At 38.2% G+C, this 15,554-nt stretch overlaps 1 protein-coding gene across 4 annotated transcripts in view; it reads left to right on the top strand.

Moving 5' to 3' along the window:
* The window catches only part of TPD52 (tumor protein D52), a 242,260-nt gene that overhangs the window by 96,384 nt on the left and 130,322 nt on the right, over positions 1 to 15,554 (top strand). For 2 of the 4 annotated variants that reach the window (XM_064267865.1, XM_064267862.1), the window contains exons 3-7: positions 316 to 464; positions 2,246 to 2,347; positions 8,952 to 8,993; positions 10,799 to 10,847; positions 14,739 to 15,381. In XM_064267865.1, coding sequence (XP_064123935.1) covers positions 316 to 464; positions 2,246 to 2,347; positions 8,952 to 8,993; positions 10,799 to 10,847; positions 14,739 to 14,858 — 462 coding nt within the window. In that variant the 3' untranslated portion in view covers positions 14,859 to 15,381. Of the gene's footprint in view, positions 1 to 315; positions 465 to 2,245; positions 2,348 to 8,951; positions 8,994 to 10,798; positions 10,848 to 14,738; positions 15,382 to 15,554 lie in introns of those variants that run through there. The other 2 variants (XM_064267863.1, XM_010588370.3) reach the window with 2 other exon arrangements.

The raw sequence follows: 15,554 nt of genomic DNA, 5'->3' as shown, positions 1-15,554 counted from the left end.
TTCCGAGTCTTCCAAGTTTTCCACCTTTGAACGTGGTGCAGTCTTACCACTTTTCTGTGGCTCTCTGTTAGTGGAAAATATTTGAGTTTTCCTTCTCTGACAGGTTTCTGCGTTATACAGTTTCCAACTTCGGCAAGTTTTACCACATGTAGTTATAAAAGCGACACAGATAAAATAACCGAATGAATCAAAACTAAAAAAACAAATGACTCTAGAATTTTGGGTGTAGTTTTTTTTTTTTTTTTTTTTGCACTAATAATTTTAACTTATTGAATGACTCTTGCTGTATTTCTACCCCAACCGCCTTGCTCATAGGTAGAAGAGGAAATCCAGACTCTGTCTCAGGTATTAGCAGCAAAAGAGAAGCATCTAGCAGAGATCAAGCGGAAACTTGGAATCAGTTCACTACAGGAAATAAAGCAGAACATTGCCAAAGGGTGGCAAGACGTGACAGCAACATCTGCGTATGTTCATTTGATCATACATTTTTCTAGAGAATGTTAAAGGACACTTTTCCCCCTTTTGGCTGTGGAGGGGAATAGAAAGGGGATGTGGATGCCTCTGTAGTGTTTCTTTGTAGGACACAGGGCATGTTCTTCCCAGTTTTCAAGTGTACTTGACCTTTTTCTCACTTCAACATTCTGGACCATTCTGGGGAAGAGAAAGAGAAAAATCCTCCTACTAGTCAAAGAGATAAAATTTAAGTTCCGAAAATGCTACATATTGACTTGCCAAATATGTACATTGTTGTCACTTAGTCCTCAGAATAACCCAGTAGGGTGGGTGGTAAGGTAACCCTAGAGAAGGAAACAGGCTCAAATAAGTTTTGACTCAAAATGTGGAGTCTGAATTTGAACTCCAGTCTAGCTGACTACAGAGCCAGTCTTTTTTTTTTTTTTTTTAACCATACTCTGTACAAACATGAAGGAGCCCTGGTCACTCAATGCTTAAGCACTCAGCTACTAACTGATAGGTTGGCGTTTCAAACTTACCCGGTGGCTCCATGGAAGAAAAGACCTGGCAGTCTGCTCCGATAAAGATCACGGCCTAGAAAACCGTACGGGGCAGTTGTGCTCTATCATGCTGGGTTGCTATGAGTTGAAAACAACTCGATGGCACCTAACAACAATAGTAACAACAACATACGAACCATAAGATCCTCTGTTCACAGTCACTCATATATGGTGTAGCAGAGGCCAACTCCTTAACCTTTGTCTTTTGATCGCACAGGTTAAGATATGGCATTAGTACCAGCAGTTTTGTTTCCCAGCAAAAGGTGGAGCACGTTTCTATCAAACTATGTTCCTTGTCTTCTGTAGTAAGTCTCATCTGCTGAACTGGTGCACTTAGTGGTGATTTTTTCTATCACCTAACCAGCAGCAACGAGGCAGACTGCATTTATGAAATGACAGTACTAGGGTGCTGACTCCCTTTGGTCCATTTTCTCCCTGTATAAGTTGGCATTGGGAAACTATTCTTTGACTATATCACCATAAACTGTGTCGGCTCTTAGTGTCTGATGTTGACAGGGTAAGTAAAATTGCCTGAGCATGCATTTTTATAATGTGGGATCTTAACCTCTTTCATAGGTACCATAATCTTTTTTTTTTTTTTTCCCTTCTCTAATCCCCGGGTGGATGAGAAGAGGGAGGTGGTAAATTGTACCTTTGTGTTACAGCAAATGTTATATTAGAGTCATTTTAAGTATTGTGCCTTTTACATCCTCTGTTGAGAGTCCAGCAAGTCCTTATTTGGTAGCTCTACAGACATGCAAAATTACAAACAGTTCTTTATGTCCATAAAATTTATTTGGACAATAAAATACACATGGGCCCTACCTCTCCCAACCTACTTCTTATTTCTGGCTCCTTTTAGGAGATAAAGTTGTAAAAGGCATCTGAGGAATTGGATTTCATTTTTGTTTGGAAGAGGAAAGAGGAGCAAGAGGTATAATTTATTTCAGACTCTGGCTCATTTTCATCTTTGCTCCATGATTATTTTTACTCCTTTTCCCTGATTTTTTTTTGGCCTCAGCCTTTCTGGCCGTCCCGGGGCACTGCAGAAGATGTTGCCTGGAATTATGATGAAGAATAAGATTTTGTGAAGATATTGACTGTGAAGGATTTTAGATGTTAATTTTTTTTTTGGAGAGTTCTTGAACAGGTGGTGACTGCTGCACTTGAAATAATAGGTTTTTTTTTTTAAGCTTACTTTTATTTCTCTGCTCTTTTATAATTTAATATAGATACAAGAAGACATCTGAAACCTTGTCTCAGGCTGGACAGAAGGCTTCTGCTGCTTTTTCATCTGTTGGATCCGTCATCACTAAAAAGCTGGAAGATGTAAAGTATGTCTTCATTTTTCTTGGCTCGTTTAGTCATTGCTAAGGTGAATTAAAATACGTGATTGTTGGTGCATTTATCTTCTGACTTCGGATCCGGGTGATGCCTAGACTCTCCTCTGCTAAAGTGAGGGAAGTGCTTCTTCAGACAAGCACTTGAGATGCTTGCCACAATTCTTCTGAACCTAGCAATCGAACTTCAGAATGGTCATCGTCTGAAATCACTTATGGTTGTTAAAAAATTCTGGTTGTGAGCTTTTGTGTGTGTTTATTCCTTCTGGGTCATACAGAGTAAGTATATCTCCTGTGGTGGCAAACTTGTGATCGTGGGCGGAGCTTGGTGTCTTCCTGGCTTAGAGTATAGGGCTATTGAAGTGCACGCTTGGATTGAGACCCAGCTTCACTTCTGTGTGTTACCTTTTCACCATGGTGTGATTGCAACCTGCTCATTTGTGCACTGATTTGCACTGACCTGTGAACTGTGTCTACTTTCATGCTTAGGCCTACATCTTGATTGTGAGCCGTTGCTTTTTATTTTGCATTTGTATTTTAGATTAGTCTGCAAAATTTCCCTTGCCATTTTGATAAAACCACTTCACAGTGCTTTTGTGCCTCCTTCCCCCACAATGTGGATTCCAGTAGTGCTGAAAATGACAGATGTGGTTTAAATCAGCTGTGCTTCTGTGGGCATGCAAGATTTGTGTGTGTGTGTGTTTTTCTTTTTTAAAGAAACCTCAGGTTGCATGACTGTGTTTTTCCTTTGTGGAGAACAACCAGAATTTTGTTGGTTAAATAGGTTTGGTCAATCAATGTATTATGTATACTATGTGCTGTGCCAGAGGGACTAAGTGATTTGTTCAGTATATTTCAGCTGTCATCGTTCTAAGCACAATGCAGTAAACATAGCTTTCTCGAACCCTTTGACAATTATGTATACATCTCTTAGGTGCTCTGACTTCTTTTTTAATGCTAACAGAATTGTGTAACACTTTAGAATCCAAATGAGAACTTGTACAAGTTTTAAAAAGTAGGTTATTTAATTGTTTTAGATTTACCAGAACTTCCTTTCTTTTTTAATGCTTACTCTGGCTTCTTGCAGATTGCAAGCCTTTTCACATTCCTTTAGGTAAGGAAAGTTTGAACCGTCACTGCAGTTCAGCAGTCGTATAAGACAAGTGTGCTAAGATTAGATTACTTTGCCACGTTGGATGGTCGTGTGTGTCCACTACGTAATTTTCATGCATTTGAAATATCTTTTTCTGTAGTGCCTTTCTAACTGCAGGGGAGGATTTCTTGGTATACCATGGGTAATGGATAAATTAAAAGAAGAATTTGATGCCGTGGCTCAAGGGATATGGAAATGATTTTGATGTTTCTTTTATACTTTTTTCTTTTTTGTAAAAAGAAGGAGCTTTACCATGGCATGCAGAATTCCTCCCTTTTTATGTCTGACTTTGCTTGTTTGTTTTTGATGCTTTTATTTCTCTGGTGCTTTTATAACGGGCGTTGGCATTTTCCCTCATTACGGCAGTGTGATCTGCTGCATATGTACTGCCTGGTGGTGGTAGTCTGCAGTCTGACACAGGCTGCTCTGCATTTCTTATTCCTTGTTTGACTTGCTTATGGTTTTTAATATTCTGTATTTTTTAAACAATGCGTGCAAATAATTTTCATTGTTTTCAGAAGAAAAAATAAAGTGTATTAGGCCATTCAAGAAGGAAAGCACAATAAAAAGATGTCAGCCAAAACCATGCCTTATAGACGGTGACTTTGTGTTGTTGAGCAAACCTCTCCTCTCTCTCCCGTGAAGACTCTCCAGTTGTCCTATTGGTTGTTGGAGGGAAGTAAGGTGGAGGAGGATCTTTAGAGTATAAGCAGGTAGGATCATATAGTGCTCTTCATCTCTGTTTCTAATAATGCAAATTATATTCCAAACACGCACTTGCTGTGGGCCTACCTATTTGCCTTCCTAAGTCAGCAAGCAGGTACATATAGCTGAGGCCCTTCTGTCTTAATGACACTTAGCCTGAGAAATCAAAGTAAATCATAAAAAACCCAAACCTGTTGCTGGCGAGTCAATTCCGACTCATAGTGACCCTGTAGAACACAGTAGGACTGCTGCATAGAGTTTCCAAGGAGGGCCTGGTGGATTTGAACTGCTGACCTTTTGGTTAGCAGCCGTAGCTCTTAACCATTATGCTGCCAGGGTTTCCACGTAAATTGTAGGCATATATAAATTCTAAATATTGAACTGTTTAAATCTAAAATTGTGCCAAAAAAAAAAATCACATTATCGGTGAAGGGAGATAAAATTCTTTGTGAAGGTGATTCTCTATCTTCAGTGTTAATTAAAAATGTCATAAGTACTATAGGCAACTCGTAAGACAATTTTATCTAAAAGTTACATGAGTGTGTGAATAAACAGTAAATTAAGGAGAACTGTATTCTGTCACATAACCCATTCTGCTAACTTTAGAGTGCCTACTGTGGACAGGAATTAAGACTATAACATTGAACCAGACATGGTACTTGTTCCGATAGAGCTTAAAATCTATGAGTGGAGTTGGGGAAGGAAGTGGGAACTTGGGATGAGTTGAGAATGGAAGAACCCTGACTGTACTTAATTATAAAAAAGTTAAGGGTAACATGTAAATAAATATAAAATAACAAAAGTATTTGCTGTGTAAAGGCTATTAGAAGGAGCTGTAGTGATGCAGTGGTTAAGTGCTCGGCTGCTAACCAAAAAGTGGGTGGTTCAAACCCCCCAGCCACTGCATGGGACAAAGATGTGGCAATCTGCTTCTGTAAAGATTGCAGTCTTGGAAACCCTGTGGGGCAGTTCTACTCTGTCCTATAGAGCCACTGTGAGTCAGAATCAACTTGAACGCAATGGTTTTGGATTTTTGAAAGGCTATTAGGAGTCCCTGGGTAGTATAAACAGTTAATGTGCTCAGCTGCCAATCAAAAGGTTGGAGGTTCGAGTCCACCGAGAGGCACCTCGGAAGAAAGTCCTGGCTATCTACTTCAGACAAATTAACCATTGAAAACGCTGTGGAGCACAGTTCTACTCTAACATATATGGGGTTACCATGAGTCAGAGTTGGCTTGATGGCAGCTAGTTTTTAAGGGCTATTAAGGAGTGATACGCTTAATCAGTATGTATCACTATTCTTTTTCTGTACTTTTAAAAAGATTAAATGTGCATAGGTTTGGTTCAATCTGTGCTGTGTCATTAATTCATCAGAAGCAAATGGGATTTTGCTCTTTTCTAGTTCCTTACACAAGTCACTTATTTCATTTAAAAGTATAATTGAGACTATATATATACACACACACACATATATGTATGTATACAATTTTTAGTCCCGCTTGTAATGTATCATCAGTACATGGAGCCTAAAGTAATGCTTTTGATTAAAACTTAGAAATGAGAGGAATAAGATTACCTTTTGTAAGTTAAACTATATAATTCTTAGAGACGAAAGAGTTGGGCAAAGCCACTTTGAACAAAATCAATCCTAGGCCAACAAGCCCTGATTGTAACTTGACTTAATGTGTTCACATATACAGATAAAAACACATGTCTTCTAAATAATGTGAATTACAATGACAATTAACTGGCAGCGCTCCCCCCAAGCACTGTTGAAGGAGAGGGAGCTTGGATGGTGGACTTTGGGTGTTTCAATTCCAGCAGCAAGGCCTGTCCTCCTGTGGAGATGGAGTGTGAGGCTCCTTTTGCACGTGCTACGAAATCTTTGGCTAATCCTGTTAACTACCCTTTGTTCCAACTCCGTGCTTCACCCAGCAAACTTAGGGCAGTGGTTTCACTCTCTGGTGTTCACTATGTTTATAAACCAAAACCAAACCAAATCTCTTGCCATCGATTCGATTCCGACTCATAGCGAACCCTATAAGTTAGAGTAGAACTGCCCCATAGGGTTTCCAAGGAGCGCCTGGTGGATTTGTACTGCCAGCCTTTTGGTTAGCAGCCATAGCTCTTAACCACTATGCCACCAGGGTTTCTAATTATGTGTACAGAAGGAGAAAATGTACTAGTTTTGCAAATATGAATCTGTAAGACTTAGCAACAGTTTTTATTTTGCATTGCCAATTAATAAATTGGCACTTGAGATTTAAATATTTGTCTTCTGTCTTGGACAGAGAAAGAGAATATGAATGAGAGAGAAAGAAAGAGATCTGTTTTTGGTACCCTGAGAATTGGGCGTCTAAGACAGCAAGGCTGAGGGCCGGGCGTGGGGCCATGGTAATGGGTGAGAACCTGGGGAGCCCTCTGGGGGAGAGTCAGGTGGCTTTCCTCCCAGGTGCCATGTTCATATCCACCCCTCTCCTGCATGCTGATTTTCTACCCGTTACATGGTAAACCATTGGCTCATGTCTTTAAATTTTGAGAGAAACTTGAAAAGAGCTTTCCCTTTTCAGTTGGTGCCAGTGTTAAACAAATATGAATTTTTGGTGTTATTAATATTATACTCTAGTAATTCAGTAGTCTTATTAGTCTAATATTTTTGATATCTTCAAGAGGAAATACTAATTAACTTTGCCTTTATTTCCAAAGGAAATTCGTCCTCTTTAAATACATGTTTCATCATGTAGAACTCTAGACATTTTTTGTTTAAAGCCATTCCAGCCAGGCAGTTCCTTTTTGCTGAAAATTTCTACCACTTAATGAAAAGTGAAATAATCTCTTTTGTCCACTAGAGAGTACCTTTTGATTAGAACTTAAAAGCTTTGATGAACTTTTCTACCCTTCATGCCCATGCTTCCTAATTTTACTTACCAAAGTAGTTCACCATTCCTTCTTTCATTCACAAGTATTTATTGAATGCCAGCTCTGTACCACACACTATTCTAGACTGTAGGGATGGACTTGTTAACAACCAAAATAACAACTGGCTAAATTAGAAAGTGATAGGAGAATATAGGCTCGATTCAGTTACAGACGTCCTAATAATAATGTCTAACAATTATATTAGAAATTACTTCGATTCATCACCTACATTAAGCAGTTATTGTGAGGGCTGAATGAAATAATATGTAGATAGCTCTTGTAAGCATGCCTGGCACATGGTAAGCATCCAATAATCCAATACATGTCGGTCATCAGCTCTTCTTCCTTCCCCTCCTCATGCTTTTTCCTGACTTCCCCTCCCTCCCTCTTCTTCTTTATTAGGAATGTGAAGATCAAATAACTGTGTAAGAAAAGAGGAAAATTAAAAAAAAAAAAAATCAATTCAGCTTTTTAAAAGGATAACTTTTAAATGTAAACGTGAGACTGAAAGCTAATTACTGAATTTGAGTGAGAATCAGGTTGCCTTCTTTTGAATTTTTCTTGGGTGCGTTTTGAGAAACCCAGATTTACATTCCTACTTTGCTTGTAGATTAATCTATTTGAGGATTAGAAATCAAGTTGGAGAGAATTTTAACAAATTGTTTTACGGATGCTGTTTCTTGAAGTGTATCAGTTAGAGATGATTCTGGTCCAGTAGCAATGTGGTTTTCTGGTTTTGAAGTTTTCCATATTTAAATTTGAATGAAATTGGAGATGATATTTAAGCTGAGGAAAGTTGAAGCTTTGTGTAACCTTCCATACAGAATCCAGAAAAGAAAGAACAGCTGCCCTATACTTAGATTACTGGCCAGCCATCAAAAAAATTGAATTTATTTAAATATGGATTGTACAGAGGATCAAATAACTATGGATGGACTTGAAACTGATACGTGCTCCTTGTTCTTCCTACTAAAATGGCTACCTCAAACACAGGGAGATCCTGGCGTTGTATCTTTCTGCATTAATTTCACTGATTTCATTCTATTTTCAGTGGGTATATGTAAAAACTTTTTTTTAAACTGTAAAAATAGGACACATACAGAAAAGTTGGTCCTAGTAAAGCAAGGTGCATCATTTGAATGGCTTTTAAGAATGTTTAGTTTAATTGGGATTGAGTACAAGTATCTCTTACTAGAAAACTGATACTACTGTGAAGTAATGATATATGATTTTAAAATCATTCAAAGTTGTCAAATAGGTGATTTATTTTGAAACCTTCCCATTTTGGCCTGGGAAGAAATATCTGGGAGAAAGGCGGCTGCAGGACCCCTTCATTGACCTCACTTTTGTGTGTGCATACGTGTGGGCTTACGTGTGTGTGGACATGTCTGCACATAAATGTGTGCGCTTCATTTTTGAGGGGAGGTGACCAATGTTGCTTAGGAGTCCTGAAGACCCAGGGTTCCATTCTTGATTCTGCTTTTCACTAGCACTGTGACCTTGGGTAAATTATTTAACTTCTGAGCCTTGATTCTGTATGCCTTACAAAGTACAAGTAAGAGCACTTTATAGTTTTCAAGGTGCTATAAAAATGCAAGATTGTATGATTAGCTATAATAACTACTGGGATTATATTAAAATTGGCTCATGAATAAAATTATGTTGGAATAACTTTGACCTCCTCTACCTCAAAAAATAGGTAATTCTTCATTATGCCAAAAGAATAAAGCTTCTATAAAGCTAAGTTTTGTTTACCTTTGTAACCCCTAATCACCACTGTACTAACTTCATTTCTGTCTCTTTTAATGCTGCCTTTCTTAGTATACGCTCCATTCAGCATTCAATTAGCATGCCTGCTATGAGGTAAAGTATATTTTTACATAATGTAATTGGTTTTATGCTTTTCTATTGACTAGAATTTACTTTAAATAAGCTTCGTGTTTAACATGGTACCTATTTTCAATTGCCCTTCCTATGACATTGGGATGGGTGGTGTGTGTGTGTGTGTGTGTGTGTGTGTTTAAAAAGAATTATTATTTCTATTTTATTTGCTAAACCTATTAAATTCCTTCACATCAGCAATCTGTTTAATTGAAAAAGTGAACACTACTGATTTAATAAGCATTCTTTTCATGGATATGGATGTCTCTCCCCTCTGTCTCCATTTGCTTTAATTACATACTTTTCTTGCTCACTCCCCATTTTTACTTCTCTTATGCTCGTGTGACATTTGAAGACAACTCTGCTTTAATTCTGCTATGTTCTTTCATCAGTAAGCAGTGGCACATAGTATTACCTCACCTGACCTGTCTAGAGAGGCAAAGGATTTTTAGCACTCTGGTGGCTTGTGGTTTAAGCTTTACATCAGAATTACCTGGCAGCTTGGTAAAACTGCTTGCTGGGCCCCAGCCTCGAGTGTCTGATTCTGAGGGCCTGGGCTGGGACCTGAGCCTCTGTATCTAACAAGTCTCTGAGAGATGCTGATGCCGCTGGTCTGGGGACCACACTTTGAGAACCATTAGCTTACACTTCTACTCAGCGCCACTGTAGAAAGGAGGTTAGCCTTATTTCCTTGTCTTTTCATCTTGGTAGTAGGAAGGATACTCAAAGTCAGGTGGAGAGTATAAATAAAGCTTAGGAAACCTGCGTGTGAGAGACGAAGGCACTGTGATCATCCTTAGATAATATGGGGGACTGTAACTGCTGGGAGAGGCTGTCTGTCAGTGAGGCAGCTGTGTCACACAGGCAACGCCGAGTTTCTGTGCTCTTCTTTTTGGTCCCTCCTTCCCTGTTATTATGCTGCTTGCTACCTGAGAGTAGGGACCTGTAGTAATGAAACCTCATACAGTCTGCTTTTCCTGGTTGAGTGCTGACGGTTCCGTAGGAATCCTGTGTTAGGTAACACGTGAATGTAAACATGAGTTCTAGAGCACAGCATCTTAACCAAAGTTAAATTGATCTAATGGTGACATTTTTTGGTATTGTGACAAGTTGATTGTGGCAGTGACAGAACTGATATTTTATCTGATTTTGTTCCCTTCTCCTCCCATATCTGTGTGACTAGATCTGTATCACTTATGTCTAAGACTGGCTTCGTTCATGGAATCAAAAGTGAAATTGTGGAAGTGTTAAAACAGATATCGATACTCTTAAGTAATAGTAGACATTACTTGTGGGTGTACCTGTACACACATGGTACAGGATGAGAGCTTGAAACCTTTGTCAGATAAAATCGTTTCTGTCCCCCAAACTTTCTTTGAGTGGCATATCTTGACATTTATATTTTAATAGTGCATTTGGATAAAATAAGTACCATATTTTTACACGAATAATGTGCACGTTATACGTTTTTTCGCCAACTGTTCCCCCCCCTCCCAGGTATTTTTGTAAGTGCACTGTGCTGACTTTTCACAAGTTGCTGTAAACAAAATTAGCATGGGCACTTAGGAAAATAGGGAGTGCGTGGTAGGCAAACCAAACATATAACATGGTGCCTTATTTGCGTAGAAAGACAGTATACCTGTCCTTTTGCTGATTGAGAACAGTGGACCCATATATTACTCTCCTTGTATTTGGCAAAAAGGGAATGCAATCAACTAATGATGTTTTCAAATTTGAGGTTTTTTTTTTCAGTGTTTGTAATTTTACTATTTATTTTCTTTCTATAGAAACTCCCCGACTTTCAAATCATTTGAAGAAAAGGTTGAAAACTTAAAGGCAAGTAGAGAGATGAACAGGGTTTTTGGAATATCTGGCCTTTTTTGGCCTGGTGCCTTAATTTTCTTTGGTGTGGGTAAATCATTTACATTAGTATTTCTTTCTAAAAATATTTAAAAAACTTTAAGAACTCTACTCCTTAAGTTATTAATGGGCATTTAAAGTGATACATACTCTTTTAATCAATATTTCTTGAGTGTGTGTTGTAGCATGTCAGCATGCTAAGTGTGAGGGGAATGTATAATTTAAAAACCAAGTGTGCTTTAAAAGTTTTGCCTTATTCATTTCATATATTTTCATAATTGGGCAAAATCTAATATTGTAGAAAGTTAAAAACATAGGAAAGCACAAAACATTCCAAAAAAGAAAACTTGTCCGGCCGCTCAGAGACAGTGATATATATATATGTAGTGGGATTATACTGTTATGCTTTATAAAAGGATTAACCATACATCATTTCCCCATATCATTGAATATTCTTCTTCAGTATTATGTTTAGTGGCTGCTGTATATGCCTTATAATGGATATTTGTTTAAGCCTCAATCACTGGAAATTTTAATTATAAATAATGCCATCATGATGATCATTGAAAGGGAACGATTTCCCGTAATTATTGATTTCATTAATTTGTAAATCATATTACAAAATCATGAACTCTCAGGACTGCAGGCGACCTGAAAGGTCATCTAGTTGCCATCCACTGCTGACCCTCTCTACAGAATTTGCATTACATCGTGGTTGATGCTGTATAACGTCTCCTGGAATGTACTGAAAAAAACCGGGGACTGGAAGCCTATATGCTGATTTCTTTCTAGATTAATTCTGATAATTATGGTGGATATATTTTAAGGGTTAAAACTAACATATTAAATTTTCATGTAAATCATCTTAAAACAATCAGATATAGTCTTTGGGGACTATAAGTGAGTTACTTATTTTTAAATGCCACTTTTTAAATAGCAGAAGTTCAGGGTATGATTATTGGAAGAAAATCCAACAAAGTACAGAGATCTGGACCTTTTTTCTTGCATATAGAAACATTAATACACACTTTTTCTTTGTCTACATAAGTGTATAAATGATTTACAAAAAGGATTCATACTGTACGCACAGTCCTATAACGTGTTCATTTAACCTCCACTACGGCAGTGGGTAAGAATACAGGAATGCAGGGATCTCAAGAGCCTGCCACAGTCCTTGGCACGGTGTAGCCACTCAATATGTATTTGATGAGTAAAAAATACGTCATAGTCATTCTAGGTCTGAACAAGAGATGTGCTTTTTTCTATTTAACACCAAGTCATATACTGGAAAACAGACTGTACCCTGCAGGAAGTGAGGGCTTACTGTAACTCCATTCTCAATATAGTTCGGACTACCACACCCTCTCCCTGAATCTACTCTAAGCATTAGTTTTGGAAATGGCTAATTGGAGAACCATAGCAACGTGCCTTTTTGACAGTAAGGATAGGGAGAAACTTCTAGGTCGTTTTTACCCATGTTCCTCCTGAGTATATTTAGACTGTAAATTGTGAAAGCTGCTTGACTAGGCATCATTCAGATAAATGTAATTTTTAAAATGTAGGTAAATATAGTGAATAAACATACTGAATAAAAATCCAAACTCATTGCCATCGAGTCAATTCTGACTAATAAATAACCCTATAGGATTGAGTAGAATTGCTCCATAGGGTTCCCAGGGAGTGCTTGGTGGATTCAAACTACTGACCTTTTGGTTAGCAGTCGTAGCACTTAACCACTATGCCACCAGGGTTTCCAAACATACTGGATACAATATTAATATATGCACTATTTAAAAAGTATCCTTAGGACACTGCAAAATACAGTTGTATTTTGGGATATTAAATTTTTGCTAAATTATATTTATGTTCAGTTAAACACTAGGTTTCCATGTAAGTACCTAGATTTTGGATTGATTCATTTATCTGTGATTTTCGATGATCTGCCATGTGCCAGGCAATGAGTGTTAGGTACTGGAGATACTGTGATGAGCTAGAGAGACACAGACCATTTCTGCAAGATGTTTAGACAATTAAATGAACAACGAAAATAAAGTGAAGCGTTGTGACGCGGGAAGTCTAGGGTGCAATAAGGACACATCACAGGAACCCCTGACTAGGCTGGCAGGAGGGAAGGCCTCTGAGGATGTGATAGTATAAATTGAAGCCGTTAGGTTGAGGGTAATGTCTGAAGCCTTGGGGCCCTTTTGAAGAGTACTGGGAAGTTCACTGTCACTAGAAGGTATTGAGCAGGAGACAGAGGCAGAGCGGAGGGTAGGCCATATTAAAGAATTTGGATTTAGGGCAGTGGGAAGCCATTGAAGGATCTTACACAACCCAAGTGGCGCATCCTGATGTGCAGTTTAGGAAGGTCACTGGTCTCCCTGCAGATGGAAGAGAAAGATTGAGGTAGGGACACTAACTAGGTGGAGGTTTTGGTGATCCAGGCCAAGAATGATGGTGGAGTGAAAGCAGTGCCAGTGGACAAAGACTGGCCATCTTTAGAGGTTAGAAATTACAGAAAATAAAAGCTAGTGATTGACGGGATGTGAAACAAGAGGGAGCAATCAAGCACAACTCCCAGGAGTTTGTCTTGGGCAATTTGGTGGTGGCGTAGCAGTTAAGGGCACGGCTGCTAACCAGATGGTCGGCAGTTTGAGTCTACCAGGTGCTCCTTGGAAACCCTGTGGGACAGTTCTACTCTGTCCTGTAAGGAGGCTATGAGTTGGAGTCAACTTGACGGCAACAAGTTTGTTTTTTTTTTTGGTGTTTTTACTACCATTTAAAGTTTAACAAAGAATAGAGAAGAGGCCAGTCATGGGGGTTCTTCAGTTCTGGAGATGTTAAGTTGCAAGGATTCTTAACATTTTCTTATAATTAAGGAATGCGTTTTAATAAATTTGATAGCTATAATGGATACAAGTTATGCAAATTTCTCAAACAATTCTAAGGTACTGCTTGGTTTTTAATGGGAGACGAAAAAGAATAAGAGAAAATTCTACCTAGTTTCCAGTTGTTAACCAGTCTCTGGCTACTCATTTAAGGTTGAACTAAAAACAAGTTCAAGACCCACTATGAGCTTCTTGTACTCTTGGTTATTAGTTTCCTAATATTAGCCAGCTATCCTGTTGGTTGGTCATGAGATGTAACATGGTGAGAGAGCATAGATTGGGTTGATAAGGATGAAGTGACATGTGTAAGGGTTTTGAGAAGCATAAAATACTATACAAGTGGGGAACAGATGTATTCACACAAATATCTATGGACATTTCAGGTTAGAGAGGTTGGAGTAGTACTTCCAGACTTTAACGTGTATGTGAATCACCTGGGGATCTTGTTGACGTGTAGATTTCAATTCACTAGGTACCAGGTGGTGGGTGGGGTACCTGAGAGTTCCCAGATTCTGTAGGTCCTAGGACCACACTTGAACAAAGGGTTAGGAAGCTTACAATGTAACTGGGAAAGAATATATATATTTCTTTTCCTTATTGTACTTAATAATTCTGAATGAACAATTTGGTGCAATATAAAGGGTTATCCAAATATAAAGTCAATAGGTATTTTAAAATACTAGGCCATACCAAGTTCTTTAGATAAAATTCCCCGTGAAGAACAATGAGCAGATGGGGGAAAAAATGGTGTAGGGTGGAATGTATCAGTTTTAGTATTTCAGGCGAGAAGACTGCAGTTTTGTTACTTAACCCTCGCTGACCATTGCAAGAGTACTGAATCCTGTACATATGTAATAATCACTGAGCTCTTTGATTCCCGATATATTTGTTCTTTAAGTAAAATTAGAGTTGCTTTATGCAGAGTCAGCTAAATTTATGTTTCATGATATCTTCTCCTTTTTGCAATTTTTTTTTTAAGTCTAAAGTAGGGGGAACCAAGCCTGCTGGTGGCGATTTTGGAGACGTCTTGAACTCGACTGCAAATGCTAGTGCCACCACTACGGAGCCTCTTATAGAGCAGACCCCGGAGAACCCTTGAGATGTCTACCCTTATTCCGCTCCCCACTGCCAGATGCTGCAAGTGAGACCAAGCACATCTTGTCAACATTCATTGCCATGTGTTTCTACCAGATATGGTTCTTTAGCTTTTAGGTATTCCTTTGACCATATAATTTGTGGGTTAAAAAAAAAGATTAAATACCTTCACCTCTCTTCCTGGAAGACACCCCTTAATGTGCATTTTAAGCCCTTTATTAAGACACTGTTATCAAAACACTTATAGTACCTGGGAACACTCACTAGAATGATCTAAGAAGCAGCTAGGCTATTCTAGTTCTTCCTACTTTTCAAAGTTACTCTGGGCCCGGATGTCAGTTTGATCTTTGTCTTCTGTAAGATATTTTTCCCCCTTTGAATATCTGTATATTTGATTCATAACTAATTGTTCTTATAATTTTTTATGGATTATGGTTATTAAAAGTTTTGGTATAATATTCTTTACCTCCAAGGGAAGAACTACCAGCTACAAAAAAAAAAAAAAAAAAAAACCTTTTTTTGAATAAGGTACATATCTTCTAAACATTATGAATACACTGGACTAAATAAATCAGCTCTACATCCAAATTGCTATAGTTTTGTAAGTGATAGTATGTACAGTAATTCAAAATACTAGGTGTCTTGAGAGTACAGCCCTATTATGTTTTGTTTATCTTCAAATGACAGCAGAGCATTTCCA

The sequence above is a fragment of the Loxodonta africana genome, chromosome 14 (genome assembly GCF_030014295.1).
Source record: "Loxodonta africana isolate mLoxAfr1 chromosome 14, mLoxAfr1.hap2, whole genome shotgun sequence".
NCBI lineage: Eukaryota > Metazoa > Chordata > Mammalia > Proboscidea > Elephantidae > Loxodonta > Loxodonta africana.
This window is presented reverse-complemented; position numbering and strand designations above follow the sequence as displayed.